This window comes from Acinonyx jubatus, chromosome C2, assembly GCF_027475565.1.
Source record: "Acinonyx jubatus isolate Ajub_Pintada_27869175 chromosome C2, VMU_Ajub_asm_v1.0, whole genome shotgun sequence".
NCBI classification, from domain to species: Eukaryota; Metazoa; Chordata; class Mammalia; order Carnivora; family Felidae; genus Acinonyx; species Acinonyx jubatus.
Genome location: NC_069384.1, coordinates 57,685,968 through 57,709,462, shown reverse-complemented (window position 1 = coordinate 57,709,462; position 23,495 = coordinate 57,685,968). Strand labels below are relative to the sequence as shown.

The 23,495-nt window shown below is 46.1% G+C and overlaps 1 protein-coding gene across 3 annotated transcripts in view; it reads right to left on the bottom strand.

Moving 5' to 3' along the window:
- Positions 1-20,833, bottom strand: part of CC2H3orf52 (chromosome C2 C3orf52 homolog) — a 33,345-nt gene extending 12,512 nt beyond the window's left edge. The window contains exons 1-3 of one of the 3 annotated variants that reach the window (XM_053220842.1): positions 20,275-20,833; positions 13,667-13,796; positions 3,158-3,285 (exon numbers count right to left, since the gene is read on the bottom strand). In XM_053220842.1, the coding sequence (XP_053076817.1) occupies positions 3,158-3,285; positions 13,667-13,796; positions 20,275-20,412 (396 nt within the window). In that variant the 5' untranslated portion in view covers positions 20,413-20,833. The remainder of the gene's footprint in view (positions 1-3,157; positions 3,286-13,666; positions 13,797-20,274) is intronic. The other 2 variants (XM_027077718.2, XM_027077717.2) reach the window with 2 other exon arrangements.
- Between the last annotated feature and the right edge of the window lie 2,662 nt (positions 20,834-23,495).

Genomic DNA, 23,495 nt, shown 5'->3' with positions numbered 1-23,495 from the left:
AACTCCTGCATCAAGCACACAGGCCAGGGTTAACACGACATGCACCTAACAGGCTGGCTTAAGCAGAATCAGGGCCCCACCTGCAAGAGAAGAAAACTCTGGCAGTAGGATAAGCGAGAGGCTAGGAAAATTGTTTAGAGAAGCAAGACAATAAAGCAAAAGCAAGGACATGGTGTTCCACTGTTCATTCTCATTTACCTTCCATATCCGGAAACTTCCAGAAGTTGGCCTGAGTGAATGAAAGAAAGGAGTTCTTGACCTAACAGTAAGACTAACATCTCATGGGGCAGCTGGGTGGCTCAGTCAGGTAAGTGTCCAACTCTTGATTTCAGCTCAGGTCATCATCTCATGGTTGTGAGATCGAGCCCCACGTCAAACCCCACAATGAACCCCACATCAGGCTCCCCGGTGCTGGGTGCATGGAGCCTGCTTAAGATTCTTTCTCTTCCTCCCCGGCTGGTGTGCCCTCTCTCTTTCTCAAAAAAAAAAAAAAAAAAAAAAAGACTAATATCTATAAGTTGCTCACTTTTGTTCCTGGACATATTTGGTTGGGACACCAGAAGGCAGTAGCTTTTTCACTTCACTGTGCCTTAACTTGTATCATCTTGCAAACCAGATAGCTCTTTTTTAAAAAAAATGTTTTACAGAGATGGTGCCTGGGTGGCTCAGTAGGTTAAGCGTCTGACTTCGGCTCAGGTCATGATCTTCTGGTTCTTGAGTTTGAGCCCTGCTATTGTGCTGACAGGTCAGAGCCTGGGGCCTGCTTCACATTCTGTTTCCCTCTCTCTGTCCTTCCCCTGCTCATGCTCTTTCTCTCTCTCTCTGTCTCAAAATTAAACATTAAAAAAAGCTTTTTTTAATGTTTTACGGAGTTGTTTATACGCATCTCATATGCACCTGTGGGTATACTGGGAATGTATAATGATTTCCACTGATCCCAGAAGGAACCAGCTCAAACTGGCCTGTAAACTTGCCCCAGGGATCACGCCAGTCCCTGTTCTGGCACTACACAGTGATGAGCTAAAAATACCTACAGAATCTGCTCATGTCCGGCTCTGTGCCAGAGATATGGCTCTAAGGTGAATGATTAATATCCATTTCCCTTTGACATCAAGAATTCAGTCCGTAACACGTGACATGTGCAGATGCTGAATCATTTCATTTCTGCTTGGCAAATGCAAAACCCCTTGATGAAAAAAACAGTCAAGAGGAAAAAGGCAGGAGGCTATTCACTCGGCCACTTGCTCTGGAATCAGGTGGAAGAAAAGGAGGGAAGGGGGCTTGCAGGTAAGATTTAAACAAGGGAAAGAAGGAAGAAGAGAAGCCCAGATAATCATCCCAGAGCACAAACTCCTGTGACCAAAGGCGCAATCAAATATCATGCACCTCAGTACCCAGAAACGAAGTCGGGGGTGACCGAGAAGGAATCTCTTCCTGTGGGAGCCTTCCTAGGAATCAAAGGGAAACCAAAGGAGGGTGACTCACACCATTCAACCTATCAACTGCAGATAAGCACGTAATGCGTGCCAGGCTGGTCTTGCTTACACTCTCTTAGCCTATACTTTCCTGGGTCTGGCTGTGAACCCAACCAACCCTCCAGTGTTTCTCCATCACCACATACAAGGGCTCAAATGAAAGGTTGACCATGTCAGCGAACGTTAAAAATTTTCAGTGCCTGGGAATGCAAGCTGGTGCAGCCACTCTGGAAAACAGTATGGAGGTTCCTCAAAAAACTAAAAATAGAACTACCCTATGACCCAGCAATTGCACTACTAGGCATTTATCCACGGGATAAAGGTGTGCTGTTTCTAAGGGACACATGTACCCCTGTGTTTATAGCAGCACTATCAACAATAGCCAAAGTATGGGAAGAGTCCACATGTCCATCGATGGATGAATGGATAAAGAAGATGTGGTATGTGTGTGTGTATGTATATATATATATATATATATATATATATATATATATGGCGTGTGTGTATATATATATATATATATATACACACACACACATACATACATACAATGGAGTATTACTCAGCAATCAAAAAGAATGAAATCTTGACATTTGCAACAACATGGTTGGAACTAGAGGGTAATATGCTAAGTGAAATTAGAGAAAGACAAAAATCATATGACTTCACTCATATGAGGACTTTCAGAGACAAAACAGATGAACATAAGGGAAGGGAAACAAAAAGAATATAAAAACAGGGAGGGGGACAAAACAGAAGAGACTCATAAATATGGAGAACAAACTGAGGGTTACTGGAGGGGTTGTGGGAGGGGGGACGGGATAAATGGGTAAGGGGCACTAAGGAATCTACTCCTGAAATCATTGTTGCACTAGACGCTACCTAACTTGGATGTAAATTTAAAAAAAACAAAAATCAAACAAGTTAAAAAAAAATCCTACTTCTGTTACGGTTTCAAAAGACACTGAAAATCAATACGTACATAGTAATTCAATTTGCAAGATCTGTGAATAGATACAAAACAAAATAAATTTTGGATACTTTGAGGGAAAAAAAAAAATTTTTTTCCGGTGCCTTGCCAAAGAATAAGAAAACCACACCTCGCCTCTGCAAATCCCCACCACACGCTGCTGTGCAGTGTTCTCCGCTCTTTTATCTAGAACACTCCTGCCTCATATTTCAAGACTCATCCCGAGTATCACCTCCTCCAAGAGGCCCTCCAAGCCTTCATCCTCACCTCAGGTAGTTTAGAGGCCCCTCCTTTGTGCCTTTAAAATATTCTATACGCATCTCCACGATAGAACATATCGCCCTGTTTTAGAACTATTGAATTGCTTCCTCTTCTTGGACTGTGAACCCCCACTGAGGGCACAGACCTTATGGCTCTGACACTTGGCAAGCTGTCTAGCACATCAAAGACCCTCAGTGACACTACAGGTTGAATCAGATGTAAGACCAGAGTGAGGAAACGGAACACTGTCCTCCAGGACGCATTTAGCTGGAGACCAGAGCTCTTCTGTCGGGCTTTACACTACAGAAAACCCATTTCTAAGCATCAGTTTCTGCCAAAACCCAGACAAAGAATCCAAGCCTGAAGCTACTTACTTGAGAGCCCAATGCCAGCTCTTCTCCAAGAACCCACATTCTAAGGACTCTGTAAATAATGCTTAAGATATAATTACCCTTTTCCTGAGCTGGTGAGGCAACTCCTCCTCGGTAACACAGTCCTCTGGAATCTTTAGCTCGACCAAGAATGTTTTATTTGATGATAATTCAAGTATTTCGTTTTCATCTTCATCGATGTAAGTTGCTAAAGAGGGCGGGGATTAAAAAGTAAAAGTAAACACAAGCTTAACATAATAAATTGTTCCACTGGCCGCTGCAGAAAGCCAGAAGCATTCATCAAGGATAAAGCCCAGACACCGTAAGCAGGCACAAGCAGAAGTGCTGTGTCTTCTCGGTAATATCAAAATCTCAAATGGAGGGGACGTGCCTCCATTATGACAAAAATTTTGTTTGTGTGTTTTACAGCAGAAGAGGTCTCAGATTCCATCGAATACAAACGGGGCAAAGCCGGTGGGGGTGAGTGGGAAGAAAATGAATTCCTTTGTTAAACTGAACCTGCAGCCTTAGCTATGTACGTGGGTGTCCAGGCAGGTGCTGGAAGGGGGTCTGCCGGGTAAACGGTGGGCGATGGGGGACAGGGATTGGCAGCAAGGAACTTCAGTGAGTCCCCTCCATTCTGGGCTGTCAAGGACCATGCTGAGAAAGGGACATCACATCACGGACCAGAACAGCGCGGGCACTAGACATGAGCCGGGTCTTGACATCACCCAGGACGACAAAAGGTGGGCACGAAGCCATCACTCTGCAGTCTGTCCCACCCAAGAGAAAGGTCGACGCATTCTGTTTGTAGAAGGGAGGCCAAAGTGTACTCAGAGCCCCAGGGCCTTGCATCCTGGCCAAACGTGTGGCTGCCTGCACTCTAATGATGGTGAGCTAATTGATTTTGAAGCAGTTAAAGCCAAAGGAAAAACACACAAAGCCAGGCGCCAGGAGCTAGAAGCTGTCACTCATGGTGCTGCCTCTGCTCCCCGGGCTCCGCGTGGGCCTCACCACCGGGCCCATGAAGGAACCACTCCTCTGGCCCTGAGAAAGGCGTGGGCGGTAGAAACGTGTGTCCGCGCTGCCTCAGACCGTCCTCTCAGATCCCAAAGTGCAGACATAACAGAAGTGGCCTCTTTTACTGGACTCTGAAAAGGCCATCAGTGTATGATGGAAGGGCCGATGAGAAGAAGTAAGAATCCTGATATTTACTCCCTGACAGAGTTGAGGAAACGGGAGGCACGAGGAACGAGGGAACGTGCAGAAAAGAGATCACGTGGCCCGAGATGACCAGCTGAGAAAGGCCTGCTCACGCTGGCCCCTCACTGGCCTCTGGGAACCTGGATGTGGGGAGGGTTCCCACCTTTCCCTCTGAAGAGGGGCTCACCGTGCCTCAAACGGTTGGTACAGTGTGGCTTATGCTGAACACCTCCTTTCCTTCTTTTGGTAGGTACCAGGCAAAGGCTGCCTATGGGAACAACCCCAATAAAAACCCTGGGCACTGGAGCCTCTAATGAGCTTCCCGGGTAGACAACACTTCACGTGCGTTGTTACATCTCATTGCTAGAGCATGTAAGTGTGTCTGTCCTAAGGTTTGTGCCTAGTTTCCTCTGGATTTTGCTTTATACCATTTTGCCATGATAAGTCGTAATCATCTATCTCTATGACTGTATGCTGAGTCCCATGAGTTCTCCCGGCAAATCATTGGATCTAGGCGTCATCTTGAGGGCCCCCAACACAAGGAATTATCTCTGCACCCTTGTTTGTTGTATGTCATTACATTCATTTGTCTGACAATAAAGTTACGTCTTCATAGCTGCAAACTTGCCAAGTACAGGAAATTGTAGCAAAACAAGAAAAAAATTACAAATAACCCCTTAACAACTCTTCCCCCCATATTTTATTTAAAAAAAATTTTTTTTTAATGTTTATTTATTTTTGAGCGAGAAAGAGAGACAGCGTGAGAGGAGGAGGGGCAGAGAGAGAGGAAGACACAGAATCCGAAGCAGGTTCCAGGCTCTGAGCTCTCAGCAGAGCCCGTCATGGGGCACGAACCCAAGAGCTTTGAGATCATGACCTAAGCCGAAGTCAGAAGCTCAACCAACTGAGAGCCACCCAGGCGCCTTCCCCCCCCATATTTTATATAACATATTTTAAGTCTCCATGAGAAGACTATTGCTTATTTGTCTTGATTCCGTTGTTAGTTGTTGTTGTTAATGTAACAAAAGCCGTTTCCCCTGGTGTCTGGAATTCTTGCCAAAGACTATTCTAATGTCTGTATAATGTTCATAATTGGCTCACCATTTCCTTACATCACATTTTTAGCATTTTCACTTTCCACTGTAATAATGCTGTGATGGGTACCTTTGATCTCCACAACCACCAGGTTACGTTTCCATAGCAGATATCACTGCCCTGGAAAGGACCAGGGAAAGCCAGAAAATGAATTCAGGATTCACACAACTGCTGAATTCAAAGACTCTTAAGAAGAGACACCAAAAGAGGTCTCTAATCGGAGCTCCAATGACATACACGTATATGATTCAAATAATGAATCTGTATCAACACCTGGCTAAAATAGTTGTGTCTGTTAAAATAACAATACTAACGATGGACTTATCCAGTCAGGAGAGTTTTTATGCCACTACTGCGACTTCATCTGGACAGAGAAAAAGTGTTTAAAAAAAAAAAATCACAAAATAAGGACACCTGGGTGGCTCTGTCCGTTAAGCATCCAACTCTCAGTTTCAGCTCAGGTCAGTTTCGTGAGTTTGAGAACCACATCAGGCTGTGCACTTGACGGTGCGGAGCCTGCTTGGGATTTTCTCTCTCTCTCTCTCTCTCTCTGCCCCTCCCCTACTCACACTGTCTCTGTCTCTCTCAAAATAAATAAATAAACTTCAAAAAAAGTCACAAAACATACAAAGAATGCTGGAGACACACAAAACAGCTCTTTGTCTGGAATATAAGAAATGAGGCTTCAGAGGGAGGCCCTAAACGCCAGATGTCTTCAGGAGATGATGGAGGTTGTTAAACGTCTCCCAGGAAGAAGTGGAGGAAAATCTGGTGATGGATGGGAAGAAAGGCAACTGGGAGGGCTGAGGCAGACAGGCCACTAAACACAAGATTGGGAGAGACTGATTTTGACTGCAGGCAGTGGAACTCGGAAGGAAGGAGGGAGGGAAGGAGAAAGCCTGAGATGGAGGAGACGGAGCCGGCTTTAATGGTAGCCAGACTTAGTTTGAACCTTGGTGTTGGCCAATATTTATTACTCATGAGACCCAAGTCAGTCACGTAAATCTCTGAAGCTGTTTTCTCAGCAGAAATATCAACCGCTCCATTGTGGGAAATGGGAAAGATGGAAATCAACACATACAAAGGACCCACCGCAGCAGCCTGCAGGAAGTGGACAGTCACTGATAAAGGCACTTGCCAGTGCATTATCAAGGCACTGCCAAGGAATGGCCGGATGAGACTGGGTAAGATTTGACTACTCCCTTTGGGGCGCCTTGGTGGCTCAGTCGGTTAAGCGGCTGACTTCGGCTCGGGTCATGATCTCGCGGTCCGTGAGTTCGAGCCCCGCGTCGGGCTCTGTGCTGACCGCTCGGAGCCTGGAGCCTGCTTCGGATTCTGTGTCTCCCTCTCTCTGACCCTCCCCTGTTCGTGCTCTGTCTCTCTCTGTCTCAAAAATAAATAAAACGTTAAAAAAAAAATTTAAAAAAAAAAACAAAAAAGATTTGACTACTCCCTGGAAACAGGAGAGACGAAGAGATCAAAAAACAGTTCCAAGATGTCAAGCCCAGACAACAGAAAGAATAGCTACTGTACTAACCATTACCTACACTCAGCTGCACACTTGCAGCTTTAATTCTCATGTAATTCTCAAATCGACCCTATGAGTTAAATATTAATGTTTTCATTTTATTTATTTTTTTAAAGTTTTTATTTATTTTGAGAGAGAGAGAGAGACAAAGCATGCACGCGAATGGGGAAGGCGCAGAGAGAATCCCAAGCAGACTCCACCCTGTCAACCCCAGAACCTGATGTGAGGTTCAATCCCACGAACCACAAGATCATGACCTGAGTTGAAATCAAGAGTTGGACACTTAACTGACTGAGCCACCCAGGCGCCCCTAATGTTTTCATTTTAAAATGAAGACACTGGGGGCACCCGGGTGGCTCAGTCGGTTGAGCATCTGCCTTCGGCTCAGGTCTTGATCTCACAGCCTGTGAGTTCAAGCCCCGTGTCGGACTCTGTGCTGACAGCTCAGAGCCTGGAGCCTGCCTCGGATTCTGTGTCTCCCTCTCTCTCTGCCCCTCCCCCGCTCATGCTCTGTCTCTCAAAAATGAGTAAGTATTAAAAAAATTTTTTAAAGGAAGACATTGAAGCTTAGAGAAAATCCATAATTTGTTCAGGTCAGGTTGAGCTAGTAAGCAGTAGTATCAGGATCCACTTATAGACTCAGATTCAGAAATCATTTAGATCTTACAAATGTGGAAACTGAGGCTAAGGAGGTTGAAGAATTTGCCTGAAGTTGCACAAATGGATGGTAGCAGAGCTGGAATAAACAGGGTCTCATGAAACCATAGAGGGCGTTAACGGGGGAAGGGGACACAAACGAATAGTGGTTTCGGGTAATGATGGAGACAATCAGGCAGAGATCTTTCCAGCCAAGAGTATGACTCAAATTCAGGAAAAGAGTGTGGATGCAGATCTAGGAGTCAGCTCCAAGAGGGGTGGCTGCCGCCTTGGGAGTAAATGAGTTCCTCAAGGGAAAGGATGCAGAGTGTGAAAAGTAAGAAGGTTGGAGACAAGCCTCAAGTACCACATGTGGAGGCCAAAGGCAGAAACAGCAGGAGACACGAGGCCCAGGAGTTCTGTAGACCCACAAGAGCACAACGCACTCAAATAGGCTACAAATAGGGCAGAGATGAGGGAAAGGCCACTGGGCTTCATGATCAAGCAATTACGGGTAACCTTGGGAAGAACGACCTGGAACCAATGGGTTAGGAGCAATCAGGAGGCAAGATCCAAATGCAGACCCCTATTTCTAGAAGTCTGCCAGTGAAAAAAGAGAAAGAGAAAAAAAATCCTAAAATGAAGCAGCAAGATTCTGAGGGAAGAAAATTTTGAAAGACAGACAATGCCAACACATTTGAAGAGGCTCAGGTTGAAAAAACCCTGAAGATGCTTAGCCAGACATGGAGCTATCTAAAGATCCATGGGTTAGGAGAAGCTGGAGAGGATCCCATGGAGAGCGTAAGTGAAGCGGTTGGTGTTGGGAAGGTGGAGAAACATATGAGATTTGAGGGAAAGAGAAAGAGGTGAAAACACAAAGAAACTTCAAGGGACTGGGCCTACAGATTTGCTACTAAGTTCCTGCCCCCAAAAGCCTTGCTGGTTTATAACTTGCCAATGCTGTCTGTCTAGGATTTTCCCATGAGTCAGCCTGCACCGGGGAGCACTGCCCTGTGCAACCTGTCTGCCGACACATTGTGACAGTGTAAAATGTGGCTCTTATACCCAACTCAAAGGCAAAGCAATTCATTCAACAAAACATTCAACACACGCCACTTCTGCTGAAGTCTCTGCTTACATCTTTGACAATTACCTAGATATAGGAGAGAAGAAGGGATCAAAAACAGTTTCAAGACATCAAGCCTGGACAACAGGAAGAATGGCTACTATATACTAAGCATCATGTACAGACACTCGGCTATGCTCGGTGTGTGTAATTCTCATGTAATTCTCAAACCAACCCTATGAGTTAAATACTAATGTTTTCATTAAAAAAAATTTTTTAATGTTTATTTATTTTTGAGAGAGAGAGAGAGAGCCAGCAGACAGGGGACAGAGAGGGAGGAGACACAGAATCTGAAGCAGGCTCCAGGCTCTGAGCCATCTCACAGAGCCTGACGCGGGGCTTTAACTCAAGAACTGTGAGGTCATGAGCCAAAGTCAGACACTTAACCGACTGAGCCACCCAGGCGCCCCAAATGTTTTCATTTTAAGATGAAGACATCGAACCTTGGAGAAAATGCATAATTTGTTCAGGTCAGGTTGAGTTAGTATCTTGGAACCACAGCATTCCTACTCACGGAAAAGCCTGTATGTAAAGAGAACAAAGACGTCAGGCAGAAATCCGTGATGCTGGAGGATATCACATAAGGGTCCCCACAGTGTTAAATCTGATCACCTTTAAAGTATATTTCCAAGTGTCCACCTACCTGTCACAGTTTGGCTTTTGTAACATTTAAAATACTTTGCCCAACCCAGAGTGTCATTCGTAGGGTGTTCCTCAGGTCTCTCCCCTCCCTGGCTGGGGCAAATCAAAGAGAACCCTGGAGGGTGCTTAAATGATCCTCCAAATTATCCAGAAAGAAGATGACTTTGAGCCTGGGGGGGGGGGGGGAAAGAGGGAGCCTCCCCCCCCCCTTTACCATTTATATCAAGGAACTTACAATTCTTTAGAGAGAAGAAAAGAATCCATCATTATCTCTTCCCTCAAGAGCTAAGACAAAACCAAGCCTCCAGACACAACACAATTCCCTGGGCTCTGCTCCCAAACGCGGCCACTTAAAAAGATTTCATTGTTTACCATAAGCCTGGCAGAGTGCTAGCCTCTCCTGCACAGTGTGTGGGCAGCCCCAGCTCAGTGCTATAAGCAGAGCCATGACCCTGAATTTGCCACCACTTCAATGGCAGGGCAAAGGCAAAGTGGCTGGACAGCCCACCCGAGGGGCAGGCAGTAAAGGGTTCACAACCTGCAGAAAATTAACAATAACAAAACAGACCATAGTTGATGGTCATTCTTAACAACGTTAGTGACAAGGTACACCTCCACAGTGGACACCTCTCCGTGGGTATCCCACTGTGCCCTCCTCAGGTAGTTACCCCTTCCATCGTGGGACCTGCTTCGTGTCCACTTCTGTGTCCACTCCGGCTCCACAGTCATTAACACCTCTGCCTCTGAGCCTCAGTCTGTGTACTACGGAGCCCTGAGACAGGACACTGAGGAGCAGGAGAAAGGGAAGAAGGAGGCAAAAAAAATGGCAAAAGCAGCTCGGGAGGAACCTCGCCTTTTTTTTTTCCAAAAAAGCTTTTAATGTGTATTTATTTATTTTGAGAGAGACAGAGAGAGACAGAGAGAGAGCAGGGGAAGGGGCAGAGAGAGAGGGAGAGAGAATCCCCAAGCAGGCTCAGTGCTGTCAGCAACAGAGCCCCACACGGGGCTCGATCTCGAGAACCATGAGATCATGAACCATGAGATTGTGACCGGAGCTGAAACCAAGAGTCTGACACTCATTCACCTGAGCCACCCAGGGGCCCCTGAGGAACCTCACTTCTTAATGAAGCCAGACAACCATATGTGCAGCCCTTGACTCTCCTAACACTGTGCTTTTCCAAGCGGGAGTATTTTCCACACAGAGCCCAGAAGTTCTATAAATTTGATTCCCTTGCTGGGGCTTGGCAATTAGGCAATGACCAATTCTTAATACTGTCATCCCAGAAGTACCTACAGAGCTCGCTCTGGGTGAGGCCGGGGCCATCATGGAGGGAGCCCTGTCCCTGCCCCTTTTCCCTATTGCAAACTCCCACCGCCACCTATTATGACTCTCCCCAAAGGCCCAAACCCCTGAGGGCTGAGGTGCCAAGTAAAGTAAAAGTAGGGCTCTGATTTAAAAAATGTGAAAGTTTGCAAATCTCTCTACAGCATTAACATTTTTAAATACAATTTTACAACCACACTGAGAATGAAGCTTGCACTACACGTAGTATAGAGCTCCTCCCTGAATATTATCCTATGAACTCACGTGTCCCCTGAGAAACTGTGGAGGGAAATGCAATCCCTGCCTCTGCAGATCACTGTTTGTGAGTTGAAGAGGTTGGATGATTTTTGAGAATGGAAGACAGCTCTTGGGTCTTGTGCTTTAGAATCCTGAATATTAAACCAACTGGACCTGAAGCATCATTCTTTGCTAGAGGCCCCAGATGCCAAGAGACAAATCGGCCAACATTCAGGGTAGCACCACCTAATTGTAATGGGACAAGGCTGCATGGCTCAACCTCAGTTCAACATCCATGTGTGGGAGTTAATGGGAAGAGGGCATATGAAGGCCCACCCCAAAACTGCTGTCCTCAGCATGATGGAAGGGGTGTAGCACCTACCTCAAAACCAGCCCATGGCCTCCAAGGATCACCCATCCCACCTCAACTGTGCCATAAGTAACTAAGCAAACATGGTGCCTGCCTGAGAAACATGCTGGAGGTTGGCATATATCTTTCAGCTTTCCTATTCCTTCAGGGACTTTAAACCCTTGAGACAGGAGAGGAGGAGGTCGGGAAGAGGAACATGAGGTGAAGGGCAAGTGGAGTTCCTGAAGAAAATCCCAGGACGCCTTCTGGAGAGACTCAGGGGATCCTCAATCTTGCTCTCACCCAAGACTGGGTTTACTAAGAAGAACCCAACTCAACCCAAATCCTTGTGGAAACCAGATCACCTTCAAGAGTATCCCAACTCCAAAAATCTCCCCAAAAACAAGAGTCCAAGACCAGATGGCTTTCCAGGGGAATTCTACCAAACATTTAAGGAAGAGTTAACACCTATTCTCTTGAAACTGTTCCAAAAAATAGAAATGGAAGGAAAACTTCCAAATGCTTTCTGTAAAGCCAGCATTACCTTGATTCCAAAACCAGACAGAGGCCCCACTAAAAAGGAGAACTATAGACCAATTTCCCCGATGAACATGGATGCAAAAATACTCAACAAGATATTAGCCAACAGGATCCAATAATACATTAAAAAAATTATTCACCACGACCAAATGGGATTTATACCTGGGATGCAGGGCTGGTTCAATATCCACAAAACAATTAACATGATTCATCACATCAATAAAAGAAAGGACAAGAACCATATGATCCTCTCAACAGATGCAGAGAAAGCATTTGACAAAATACAGCATCCTTTCTTGATAAAAACCCTCAAGAAAGTAGGGCTAGAAGGAGCATACCTCGACATCATAAAAGCTGTATACGAATGACCTGACACTAATATCATCCTCAATGGGGAAAAACTGAGAGCTTTCCCCCTAAGGTCAGGAACAAGACAGGGATGTCCACTCTCGCCACTGTTATTCAACATAGTATTGGAAGTCTTAGCCTCAGCAATCAGGCAACACAAAGAAATAAAAGGCATCCAAATCAGCCAGGAGGAGGTCAAACTTTCAACTTCGCAGATGACATGATATTCTATGTGGAAAACGTAAAAGATTCCACCAAAAAACTGCTAGAACTGATTCATGAATTCAGCAAAGTTGCAGGATACAAGAGTATCCCAACTCCAGAAGAAGTATCCCAACTCCCTGCCCCTGCAATCATCCCCACTTACAAATAAAAACAATTTTCTTCTTTCCTATTTTAAAACTTAAATGATTGTCCACTGGAGGGTCCTATATTTATGCATCATGAAAACCTTAATATATCAATAATCATAAAAAATTAGCAACTATTTAAAAACACTTTAAAATGGTGTGGAAGACTACATCACACACAGTAATTTTAAAAAAGTGTTCATAAATAATTTCTTTTCTTTTTAATGTTTACTGATTTTTGAGAGAGAGATAGTGCACGAGTGGGGGAGGAGTAGACAGAGAGAGGGGCAGAAGATCCAAAGTGAGCCCTGTGCTGACAGCAGAGTCTGATGCGGGGCTGAAACTCACCAACCATGAGATCATGACCCAAGCTGAAGTCGGATGCTCAACTGACTGAGCCACCCAGGTGCCCCTCACAAATAATTTCTAATGAATTGGCAAAATGGTCTCAACATGGCATTAAAAATCCTAAAGGTAGGCCACAAGATGATTAAAAAAAATCTTTATCTCAAATTATTTTAAAAATGTGAGAAAAGGATAGAAGAAAGTATAATGAAATATTAATAATATAGATGGGCTTCATGGGTAACTGAATATGGATTATTTTCATTTTCATAATAAATAATAACTAAAATAATATATGTAAAGGATATAGTTAGCACCATGTAAGTTTTGTTTTGTAAACACATATAACACAAATATAATAAACAGTTATTTCCAAAATAAATTAATGACATTTTATACATTCATGGTTCTGTTGAAGTTTTAAAGATGCTTTCAAATGGGCTATTCATTATTTATCATCATAATAATGTCCCAGGTATATCAGATGAAGTACAATAATTATTTTAGCAAACAAATGATAAGGAAAAATATTCAAACAGCAGGTACAGAGACACAATGAAATATAAGTTAGTGTTTAAATTAACACTTGAGAAATTTTCAAGATCCGGTGGGCAGAGTTTAAAGTAAAATGTTGGTCTCCACCCTTCTTTCAGAGCTTATAAAACAAACCACAAAAACAAAAATGAAATAAAGCAAACAAAGAAACATGTATAGCTGCCACTCATACCAAATCCCAAACCAGTTTTAAATTCATATTATAAAGAAACAGCAATCAGCACATCTTTCATATCAGAAACAAGTGTAAGTCATAAACATTACATAAGTTCTTAAAATGCATCAACTTAGTCCTACTTAAGTCCTCTTACCTCCAATAAGACATATGCTTATGATGATCACTACAATGAGACCTAGGAAAACAGAGGCAATGACCATCCACAGTTTGCACTTTCCAATCAATTTCTTATTACAGGAGCTCCAAGGGTTCTCCTTGTTAGCCTGGAAAGCAGAGGGACACTGTGAGGCAGTCATTGGTCTCAACAAGCATTTCTGAATGCTTACCAAGGGCCAGTGATACAGAAATGAAGGCAGCGGGATCTTGCCCTCCAGGGGGCTCCCCTCCACGAAGTCAGGTTTACAAAGAAGCAGAATGGAACCTCACACAGAAGTGAGGGAGAAAACACCCAGGGGGCCCTGAGGTGGGGAGGTTAGGCAGGATTCGGAAGGACGGACAGAGAAAGGCATTCCAAAGCCAGGAGAGAGCAAGCATCCTTCGTGTGGGTTGGTGACGGACCCGGCCAAGAGCCTCAGCTAACAGAAATGTGGCAAGTAATAACAGCTAAGATTAGAGAGAGTGAAAGGCTGGAGGCAATCTGAGAGGGCTCTGAATGCAGTCAGAGCAGTTTGGACTTAATTTGGTGTGAGCTGGGGACCTGTGGAAGGTTTTGAAGCATAAGAGTAGACTTAAGATTCAGAGCAAAATGGTGTGTGCAAAAGCTAAGAGGCTACTGCTGTGACCTGTAACGTGTAATTAGGGCCTGCGAAGGGAAATGAAAGGAAGGACATGAGACACAGCAGGAAATAAGCAGCAGTGAGGCAGCCACTGCCATGGCTTATTGATCACCAACACCAATTCATTGCATGCTAACAGCCCCACAGGGGGGCCACTGGCCCATCTCCCAGAGGCAGGTACAGAGAGCAGCCAGGGCTGATGCCCGCTGTGTGTCCCTACAAAACTGGCACCTTTTGTCCATGGCCCCCCGTGCCATCGTGCAGAGCTCCAGGTTACGAGTGGGCCTGGCTGCCACGGTGCTTCCACTCAGGGCCACCACCTGCCCCTACAAGGTCCCAGGACTCAGAGACCAAGGACTGCGATGGGGAAAAGGTGTGTTTCTGCATCGGGATTCCCCTCCCACACTTAAAAGCAGAGCGACGCCCTCATTCAGCAAGCTACTGAAGCTCACCAGCCCCGACATCCTCAACTGTAAAAATAACAAGTGTAGCGCACAGGGCTGTGGTAGAAACCAGAGATTGCGTGCACGAGAGATCGTGCACACGAAGCCCCTGCTAAACAAAGATTAGCAATTCAACAAATGACAGCAATCGTTGTTCAGTGTTCTCGTCTCACAAAGCAGCAGCAGGCATTTCTGGAGTCTCGCTCCTGAACAGGCACCTTGTTTACTGTCTCTCCCATCATGACGGTGCTGGTGGCCAGCAGAAAAGGAAATCGTTCACTTTAGGACTACAGTTCAGACTTTCTCAGTGACAGGTTCCCAAGCCTGGCCGGCTGCACATCAGGAATTTAAACTACACACCCCAAGGCCGTACCTGGACACAGGGGACCAGATTGCCACGAGGTGAGGGCAGGCCCCCGTCTATAATTTTGAGCCTCTCGGACTGAATCAGTTGCTCTATCAAGGTTGAGACTTCTGTCCTGAAGCCTCATCACTCTTCAGGAGCCAAGTCAGATCTCTCCTTTTGTGGAGGCCTCCCTGCCACTTCGCCCAAGGACAGAGCCCCCCAGAATGTGAGCTGTCCACACAGCTCATCTGCCCCTGCTTTGTCTGGTTTCATGTTCAAGATACCAGCTTATCTTCCAAGGTAAACTGAAACCAGATAGAAGGAGGGGTGGTTCTTGAACTTCCTGTTCTTACATCTCACACTTGTGCCTCAGTCGGGCAGTAGGCACGTAACACATGTGTGTGGCTTCGTTGTAGAGGGTTCTACAATTTGTAAGAAGGTACTTGGAGAAATTCTGGAGTAGAGCTCACGTTGTGGAGCTCCTGAGTGCACTTTACATTGGCTCCTCTGGTTGGGTATGAAGGACCAATAAAGGGAACGTCTGGACAGAAGAAAACGCTCTTGAGGTAAGTATGCTTCTGGAGTTCAAGGACAGTGCCAGCCAAAAATTGAAAACTGCTCCAAAGCCACCAAAGCCAAGGGCTCAATAAGGCATGGGGGAAAAGAAGTCTCAGTATAAGGAACCTTTAACTTCTCAGGAAACAGGACTATATCTTCCTTACGGAGCCCCTGAGAACAAAATGACCCCATGCCATTTTCAGTCCTTTTTTTTTCTTCTAAGTTTATTTATTTATTTTGAGAGAAAGACGGAGAGACAGTGGGGGAGGGGAAGAGAGAATACCAAGCAGGCCCTGCACTGCATAGGGATTGAACCCATGAAATGAGAGATCGTGACCTGCCATGGGGATCGAACCCATGAAATGAGAGATCGTGACCTGAGCCGAAACCAAGAGTCGGATGTTTAGCCAACTGAGCCACCCACATGCCCTGCCATTTTCAGTCCTTCTACAAGAAGCAGCCAGGACCCTAAGTTTAGTACAAAATGAAATGGGCTGAAGTCTCAAATGAACCACAGAATGAGGGTCAATGCATCTCTCTGGCCTCTTGTTGCCTTCACTGATATTTTCCCTTACACATGATAAACTAGGACCCTGGTGGTATGAAGGGCCCACTACTCTGACTTCAGAGGGGAAGTCAGCTCAGAATTACACAGCCCTCACCTGTACAAAATGCCTCTTCGTGTCCAGCCCAAAGCTGTCAACACACAGCCAGTTCACTGTCCTGCCGTCAGCCCTCGGGGAGAGATACCATCCTTTGCAAAATTAACCTTCACAGACTCTAAGCCATTATAAAGTAGTCGGTCAGCTACTCCCAACCCAAAAATAAATGACAGTGCTTCTCAGCTCTCTGCACATTAGCATCAACCAAGACTTGTGTATCCTTTAGAAGGTCCCCCTCACCCCCGCTCCCACCCCCAAGATTCCACGGTGCCCTGAGGGTGAAGAGACTCTGATACAGCAGGTGAGTGCTCCCTGCGCTGAGACTCCCCTAAAAACCAGGTCACAAAGACATACTGCCTCCTTCACTGGCATCTTCATTCTCTCACGCCCAAATTCTAGGCCAGGAGGAGAAGCCACAGGCAGGTTTTTCTGCAGGGTGCTTTCCAGAGACTTTTGCAAACTGCATCTTACATTCTATGATCTGCATTTTATGGCTCAAGAATTTTTGTAGCTTCCCTCTAAACATTCCCCCAGATAGTCACATCCAAACACATGACATAAGGCCCTGCCACAATGGCAAGACTATCTCTTGGATACAAACAGCTTTTCTTCTCTTTGGTGCAATTAGGAGCAGATAATGTACGTATCTGGAAAATTTTTCTTAGCGCGTAGGAAAATCTGTGCTTTGTAATCTCATTGTGGGATTTAATTCACTTGTCCACACATAAAAAATCTAGCTGATTCTTGTCCTAAATTCTGAACAATGCATAGCAATGGGGCTAATTTTTAGCTAGCCGGTCCACAGAAGTCTTGCCTACTTCAAAACTATCAACTTATTGCATTATTAATGATGCTGTCCCTTAAAATGTCTCCGGGACTTCTATTTGGGAACCGAGGTCAGAGCCCATGTGATGAGCCATAAAAGAAAACCAATCTCCATCTATTACCCATAACTTCATTTTCATTTCTGACCCAACTATATTACCATGTTTACAGTGACAACAGGCAAAGTAAACTCAGCAGCTTACATTCCTTTCCCTCAAGCTCCAAGAAGGGGAAAGAAGTTCTTTCCACTGCCTCTGTATCCCCTCCCAGATCAGACCTTCCAATAGGAAGATACTCTAGACACGGGGTGTCTTCTTCCCAACTGTCCCAAAACTGTCCCCTACTCTTCACCCATCCACCTGCAACTCCCTCCTCATTCCAGATATGCTATGCAAATACTCATATTTCACTTAAGTGCCCAAACTTACTGAAATTAGGAACATATAATTTAGGCAATTATACATAAGTGAGTATAAATTACATATATATTTTCTCTCCCTAATTATCAATAAAATAAACCCATAAAAACAGCATTGTTTGAGACCTAAAAAGCCTGAGTTCAAATCTCAGAGCCACCACTGAGTGAACCTGAGTATTGTGGTAACTTCTCTGAGCCTCAGTCTTCCAGTTTCTTCATCTGTCAAATCAGAACACTGACACCTTCCTCTTAAGTTTGTTGGGGGTAATTAGAAGCATTTATGTATGGGAAGTATGTGGCACATGATACGTACAAAGCATATGGTTACTAAAAATACGTGGGCTTAAAAAATAATAAAATAAAATAACAAATAAAAATACATGGGCTTAAGCTGCATTTCAAAATTGGAAATCTTAGCATAGAGTTGAAGGAGACCCTACACACAAAATTCTCAGGTGCCTGGCACGCCCAAGCACTTTACAGGATTCTACAGTAGTTGACTTTTCAATTTAAAATACACTTCAGGGGCGCCTGCGTGGCCCAGTCGGTTGAGCGTGAGACTTCAGCTCAGGTCACGATCTCGCGGTCTGTGAGTTCGAGCCCCGCGTCGGACTCTGGGCTGATGGCTCAGAGCCTGGAGCCTGCTTCCGATTCTGTGTCTCCCTCTCTCTCTGCCCCTCCCCCGTTCATGCTCTGTCTCTCTCTGTCCCAAAAATAAATAAACGTTAAAAAAAATTTTTTTTAAAATACACTTCAGGGGGAGCCTGGGTGGCTCAGCAGGTTAAGCGTCCGACTCTCGATTTCAGCTCAGGTCACGCTCTCATGGTTCGTGAGTTCGAGCCCCGCGTCGGCTCTGTGCTGACTGCATGGAGCCTGCTTGGGATTCTCTTTCTCCCTCTCTCTCTCTCTCTCTCTCTCTCCCCCTCTCTCTCTCTCTCCGCCCCTCCCCCATGCGCTCTCTCTCACTCTCTCTCTCAAAATAAATAAACTTTTAATAAAATAAAATACACTTTAACTTATTCTACAGAACCAAAGAGAATGATTAACACATTACAGGAGGATTTTCTCATATTTTGATATTTCCTGTTCAAATTTTTGAATGCCCTCCGAGTGCTCAGGTAACCCTTCACCTCCACACCATTCTGTCAACCACCATAGCTCTTACTATTTGGTGACCTACAAAGCTAATTCACAAGGAAGTCTAGGTTCTCCGTGTATACCCGGCTGATGAGGAAGTAATTAGAACACGAAAGAGCAATTTCTCCTGGGTAAGTACTAAATAAACAATTATAGAATACGGATGCCCTACGTGAGTGTGGCTTCTACTCATCTGTTTTCAGCAAGGCATTCCCAGGCCTCCCAGAGAAGCCCAGTTAACCACGTTACATTACCATTTGACCCTTGGGAACACAGACCTTTGCACCTTGCCTCAGGGCACACCTTTTAGTGGTGAAGTTGTCACCAAAACTCCTATCTCTGGATTCAGTCCCTGGAGTCACTGGGGAGTCCTGGATCTATCTAACATGTGGCAAGTATTCCCAAATCCATTCCTGGACCCTGCCATGGAGGTCTGAGGCAGAAGCCCATGGTGGCAGCCACTTGCACAGATATCAGACCATCTTTCTTTCACCCTCATTCTTCTGTGGTATTCATCTCTCATTCATAAAATCCCCCAAATCACTCCCCGGGGTATCAATAGGTCCTTCTAAAAGCAGAGTGGACAGTGTTTCCAGGAACCCATGCAAAAGCAATGCTTTCACCGTTTGATTTCCTTGCTTATCCCTGAAATCAACAGCTGAGAGTAGTCAAAGGCGAGGCGTGGGAGTGGAGAAGTGAGATCTAAAAAAGATCAAGTTGGAGCCATATACATGGGGAGTTCCAAGCGCTCTGTAAACCTCAAGCCAGTCTTAGGGTTCATCAGACGGCAGATGGCTGTGAATTCAAAGCCTCTGCTATTTTACGAGTATTTGATGAGAATGAATCATGTTCCTGTCACTGCTAGGGCTGGAGCAGAAAAGAGGTCCTTTAGAGATTGAAAGGAGGCCCAAGCAAATGAGCCATTAGTCGAGTTCTTCGGGACAAGAACTTTGAAATCACTTCCATCAACTGAGCAGGGCAAGTTCACTCCCCTGTCCCCTGTCTTCAGGAGAAATTAAAGTCTGGGAAAAGAAAAAGTGTGTGTCTGAGGGATGTGAGCCCGCTGGGGGATGATGCGCAGAGGGGGAGGGTGGAGGGTGGGTGGAAGTGGCAAGGCAGTAAAGGTAAGGCCAGGAGATGCCGATGAAAGAAAGGGAGAAGACTCCATCTATCACTCGAGTTCTCCTTACTTGGAAAACACAACACACACACACACACACACACACACACACACACACTGAATTTAAAGTTACCGAACCTTTTTAAACCACCTCTATCCTTGGGGATTCTCTCTCTGAAGAGAGGAGCCACACACCTCCGGGGTAGGATTCCTCAAGTTCCATGGCGGTCGGAGAGGCCAGAGGGGTCGCAGGGACTCCGGCCGGTTCCGGCTAGAGCGCACTCCGGAATCCGCTCCATTCAGAAGATCCCAGCGCGCACCACCAGCGCCCCGCGTCCGCGATGCGGGGAGAGGTGGCTGGAAACGCGCAACTGGGAGGGTGCCAGCCGGGGTCCGGGCCCACAGCTGGGCTCAGAGCGCGCTCCGACACCGCCCCGGGAGCCCAGCAGGCCTTACCTGGGCTGCGCGGGGCTCCTCGACCGAGAGAGGGATGACCTGGACGGTTCCGTTGAGAGGCTTCTGCTCGTCGGGCTGCCCCCCGAGCACCGAGAGCTCCAGCTCTTCCCCCGTCGATGGGGATCCGGCCCCTTCCATGGGCAGGCAGAGGACTGCTGACACGCGGGAAGTAGGGCGCACACACGTAGGGGTGCAGAGTCCAGAGCGGCCTCCCGGCGAGCTAACACTCCGCCCCCCGCGGGCGCGGCGGGGCAGACCTCGGGCGGCGGGCGGGGCGGGGCGGCACTGGCGAAGGGGAGGCGCCCCTGGCCCCCGCCGGGGTAGAGCCGCCGCGCCTACGTGGGCTCGCGAGCAGAGCAGAAGAGGGCTGTTTTTCTGGTTTGTTCAGGGCGCTGCCGGCTCTGCCTTTTCCTGTTCACGCAGATCCGAAGCAGAAGCTGAGCCCAGGGCCCGTTGGGTGGCAGCTGCGGCCCGGATGGGTCCGGACCGCCGTGCCACGGAGGAAAGGTAGCATTCCACCTCCAGGAGCTGTCTGCTGCCGGGCTTGCCCCAGCGTTCTCTGCCTAGCGCAAGTTCATTCATCGAATCAACAAGCAACTGGGAAGGCTGTACGCACTCGCGCAGAACGTCTAGTTCGGGGAGCCTGAGATTTTGTTTGCTAAGCAAGAATCTCGAGCTTCTGTTCAGAGCGGGCTTGCCCTCAGCACACGTATTAAGACCAGTTTGAGTTGTGGACAGGATGCATGGAAATAAGCTTCACTTCAGAAGAGGTCGACCTGTGTCCAAAAGCCTGCCTACTGTTCAGACACTTCCTCAATATTGGGTCTCTAGTTGTCAGTTGCCTGGTACCAGATCGTCTGGACTCCATCTGCCTGCTGGAGGGGGTCATGCTGACTGCAGCTGCTCAGCTGCCGGTCTGCACTGACTTCTGCTTTCTTCGCTCTAGCTGGCACATTCTGCAGGAATCAGGCTGCATTCACACAGCTGGGATTTTTCGAAAAAGCTTTTCAACAAAGGATCAAGGGTTAAGAGAACCAAGAAGGGATGCTAGGGCACCCAAGGACAAGCGATAGTAGAAAGCCATCATTACCCACGGGCCTAAAAGGGACTGGAGCCTTGAAGGAGGGCGCTCCTGATGGGCTCTATGGTCACAAAAAAGTTGCAGCTACTTCCAGGACTGTAGCCCAGCAAGGAGGAGACAGATGGGAATAAATACTGTGACCTTTCTCCCTACCTGCCACTCTCCTTTCCGTGACTCCCACCAGAAACTGGTGATAGAAGTCAGGGGTCAGCCTCCTAAAGCTCAGAGAAGAAAATGAATCTGGGGTGCCAAGAGAAAGGGAGCCTGCACCCTATCTTTCCCTACGGTAACTGACATCTTGTCTTCCTTCTCAGACATTCGATAGTCTGGTCTGGTCACATTCCTCTTCCGGGCTGGCCCTCACATATCCCATTCTATTGCCACCCCCACGTCTTTGTATATGATGTTCCCTTTGCTTGCAGTGTTTTTCCTACCCACTTTCTGCATGGACAATTCCCATCCATCTCTAAATTCTAGCTAATACATACTTTTAGCACTAAACCTTCCCTGACTTGCGTGCTCCCCCAGAAGTTTTCCACGCTCTTCTCTGTTACCAGTACGTGCTATACTGTGCTGAATGGGGCACAGATTCAGTCCACTTTAATTCAACAAACAGCACTGAGTGCTTGCTATATGTCAGATGTTCTTCTGGATGCTTGAGGTATGTCTGAAGAAGTAGCCAAATAAAACAAGATCACTGCCATGGCGATCACTTCTATTTAATGAGGGAAAGAAACTTAAACAACATTTCTAGAATATTAGAAATGATGTGTACTATGGAGAAAAATAAGGCAGATTAAGGGATTAAGGGAGCTGGAGTGTCAAGTGGTGAAGGGGAAAGAGGAGGTGCAATTGTAAATAGGGCCATCAACTCAGGCCCCAGCCAGAAGGTGGGATACGTAGGACCTGGGGGTACAGCGTCCAGCACGGTGACTGCAGTGTAGCATGTGTCTTGCGTACATGAAAGTTGCTAAGAGGGGCACCTGGGTGGCTCAGTCGGTTAAGCGTCCGACTTCGGCTCAGGTCATGATCTCAAGGTTGGTGAGTTCCAGCCCCGTGTCGGGCTCTGTGCTAACAGCTCAGAGTCTGGAGCCTACTTCAGATTCTGTGTCCCCCCCTCTCTCTACCCCTCCCCTGCTCATGCTCTCTCTCTGTGTGTGTCTCAAAAATAAATAAATGTTAAAAAAAATTTTTTTAATAAATGAGAGAAATAAAAATTAAAAAAAAAAGAAAGTCGCTAAGAGAGTAGATCTTAAAAGTTCTCATCAGGAGACAAAGAACGATAACTTTGTGTGAGGATGGACATTATAGACTTATTGTGATTGTTTACACAAATATCAAATCATTATGTTGTACACCTGTAACTAAATTAGTCCTTCATTTTTTAGAAAGTGAAACTTGAACAAAGAGTTAAAGGTGGTAAGGACAGTAGCTGTGCTGTGCTGAAAGAAGAGGGACATTCAAGACAGGGACCTGAAACTGAAGCCTGTTGGACTTTTCCTGTCTGAGAATCAGTAAAGCAGCCAGAATGGCTAACATGAAGCATGAGTCATTTTTTTCTCTTGTGTACCTCCTCTGTTGTTTAAGCTCCTTGAGGTATCAATGTATCCCCAGTACTTAGCTCTGGATTTAGTACAGTGCCCTCTATAAATGTTGATTAGTTTGATATTCTCAGCAGTGCTGGTTTGCTAGGCCCAGGCTCTGAGACCCCAAATAGGATCAGCAAGACGTCTCAAATCCCAGCTCTCATCCTTACCGAGGGGCCCAGACAACCTTACCCACGGCCCTGCAGTTTACAGAAGATCAGTTTCACTGGAAGACCCTCTCCCCATGTCAGATGAGTTGTAGCTGTCTCCCAAGCCCAGTTTCTCCATGAATAGATATTTATAAGCTCCTTTACGCACCAGAGGATCAAAAAGCTACTGTTTACCGTCACAAACACACTCCAAGTCAGATCTCCTAGTGCCTTCTGAGTTCTGCAAAGCAGGGTTTCTGTATTCTCTAATCTAGACTAGGGTGCATTTCTAGAATTCCACTAACCTAACTCTTGCATATAGTTGGCGTCCCTATGGAAATATAAGCTTTGAAGACAAACAGATTTCACACTCTCACTACTGTGTGTACTTTGGCAAGTTGTTTA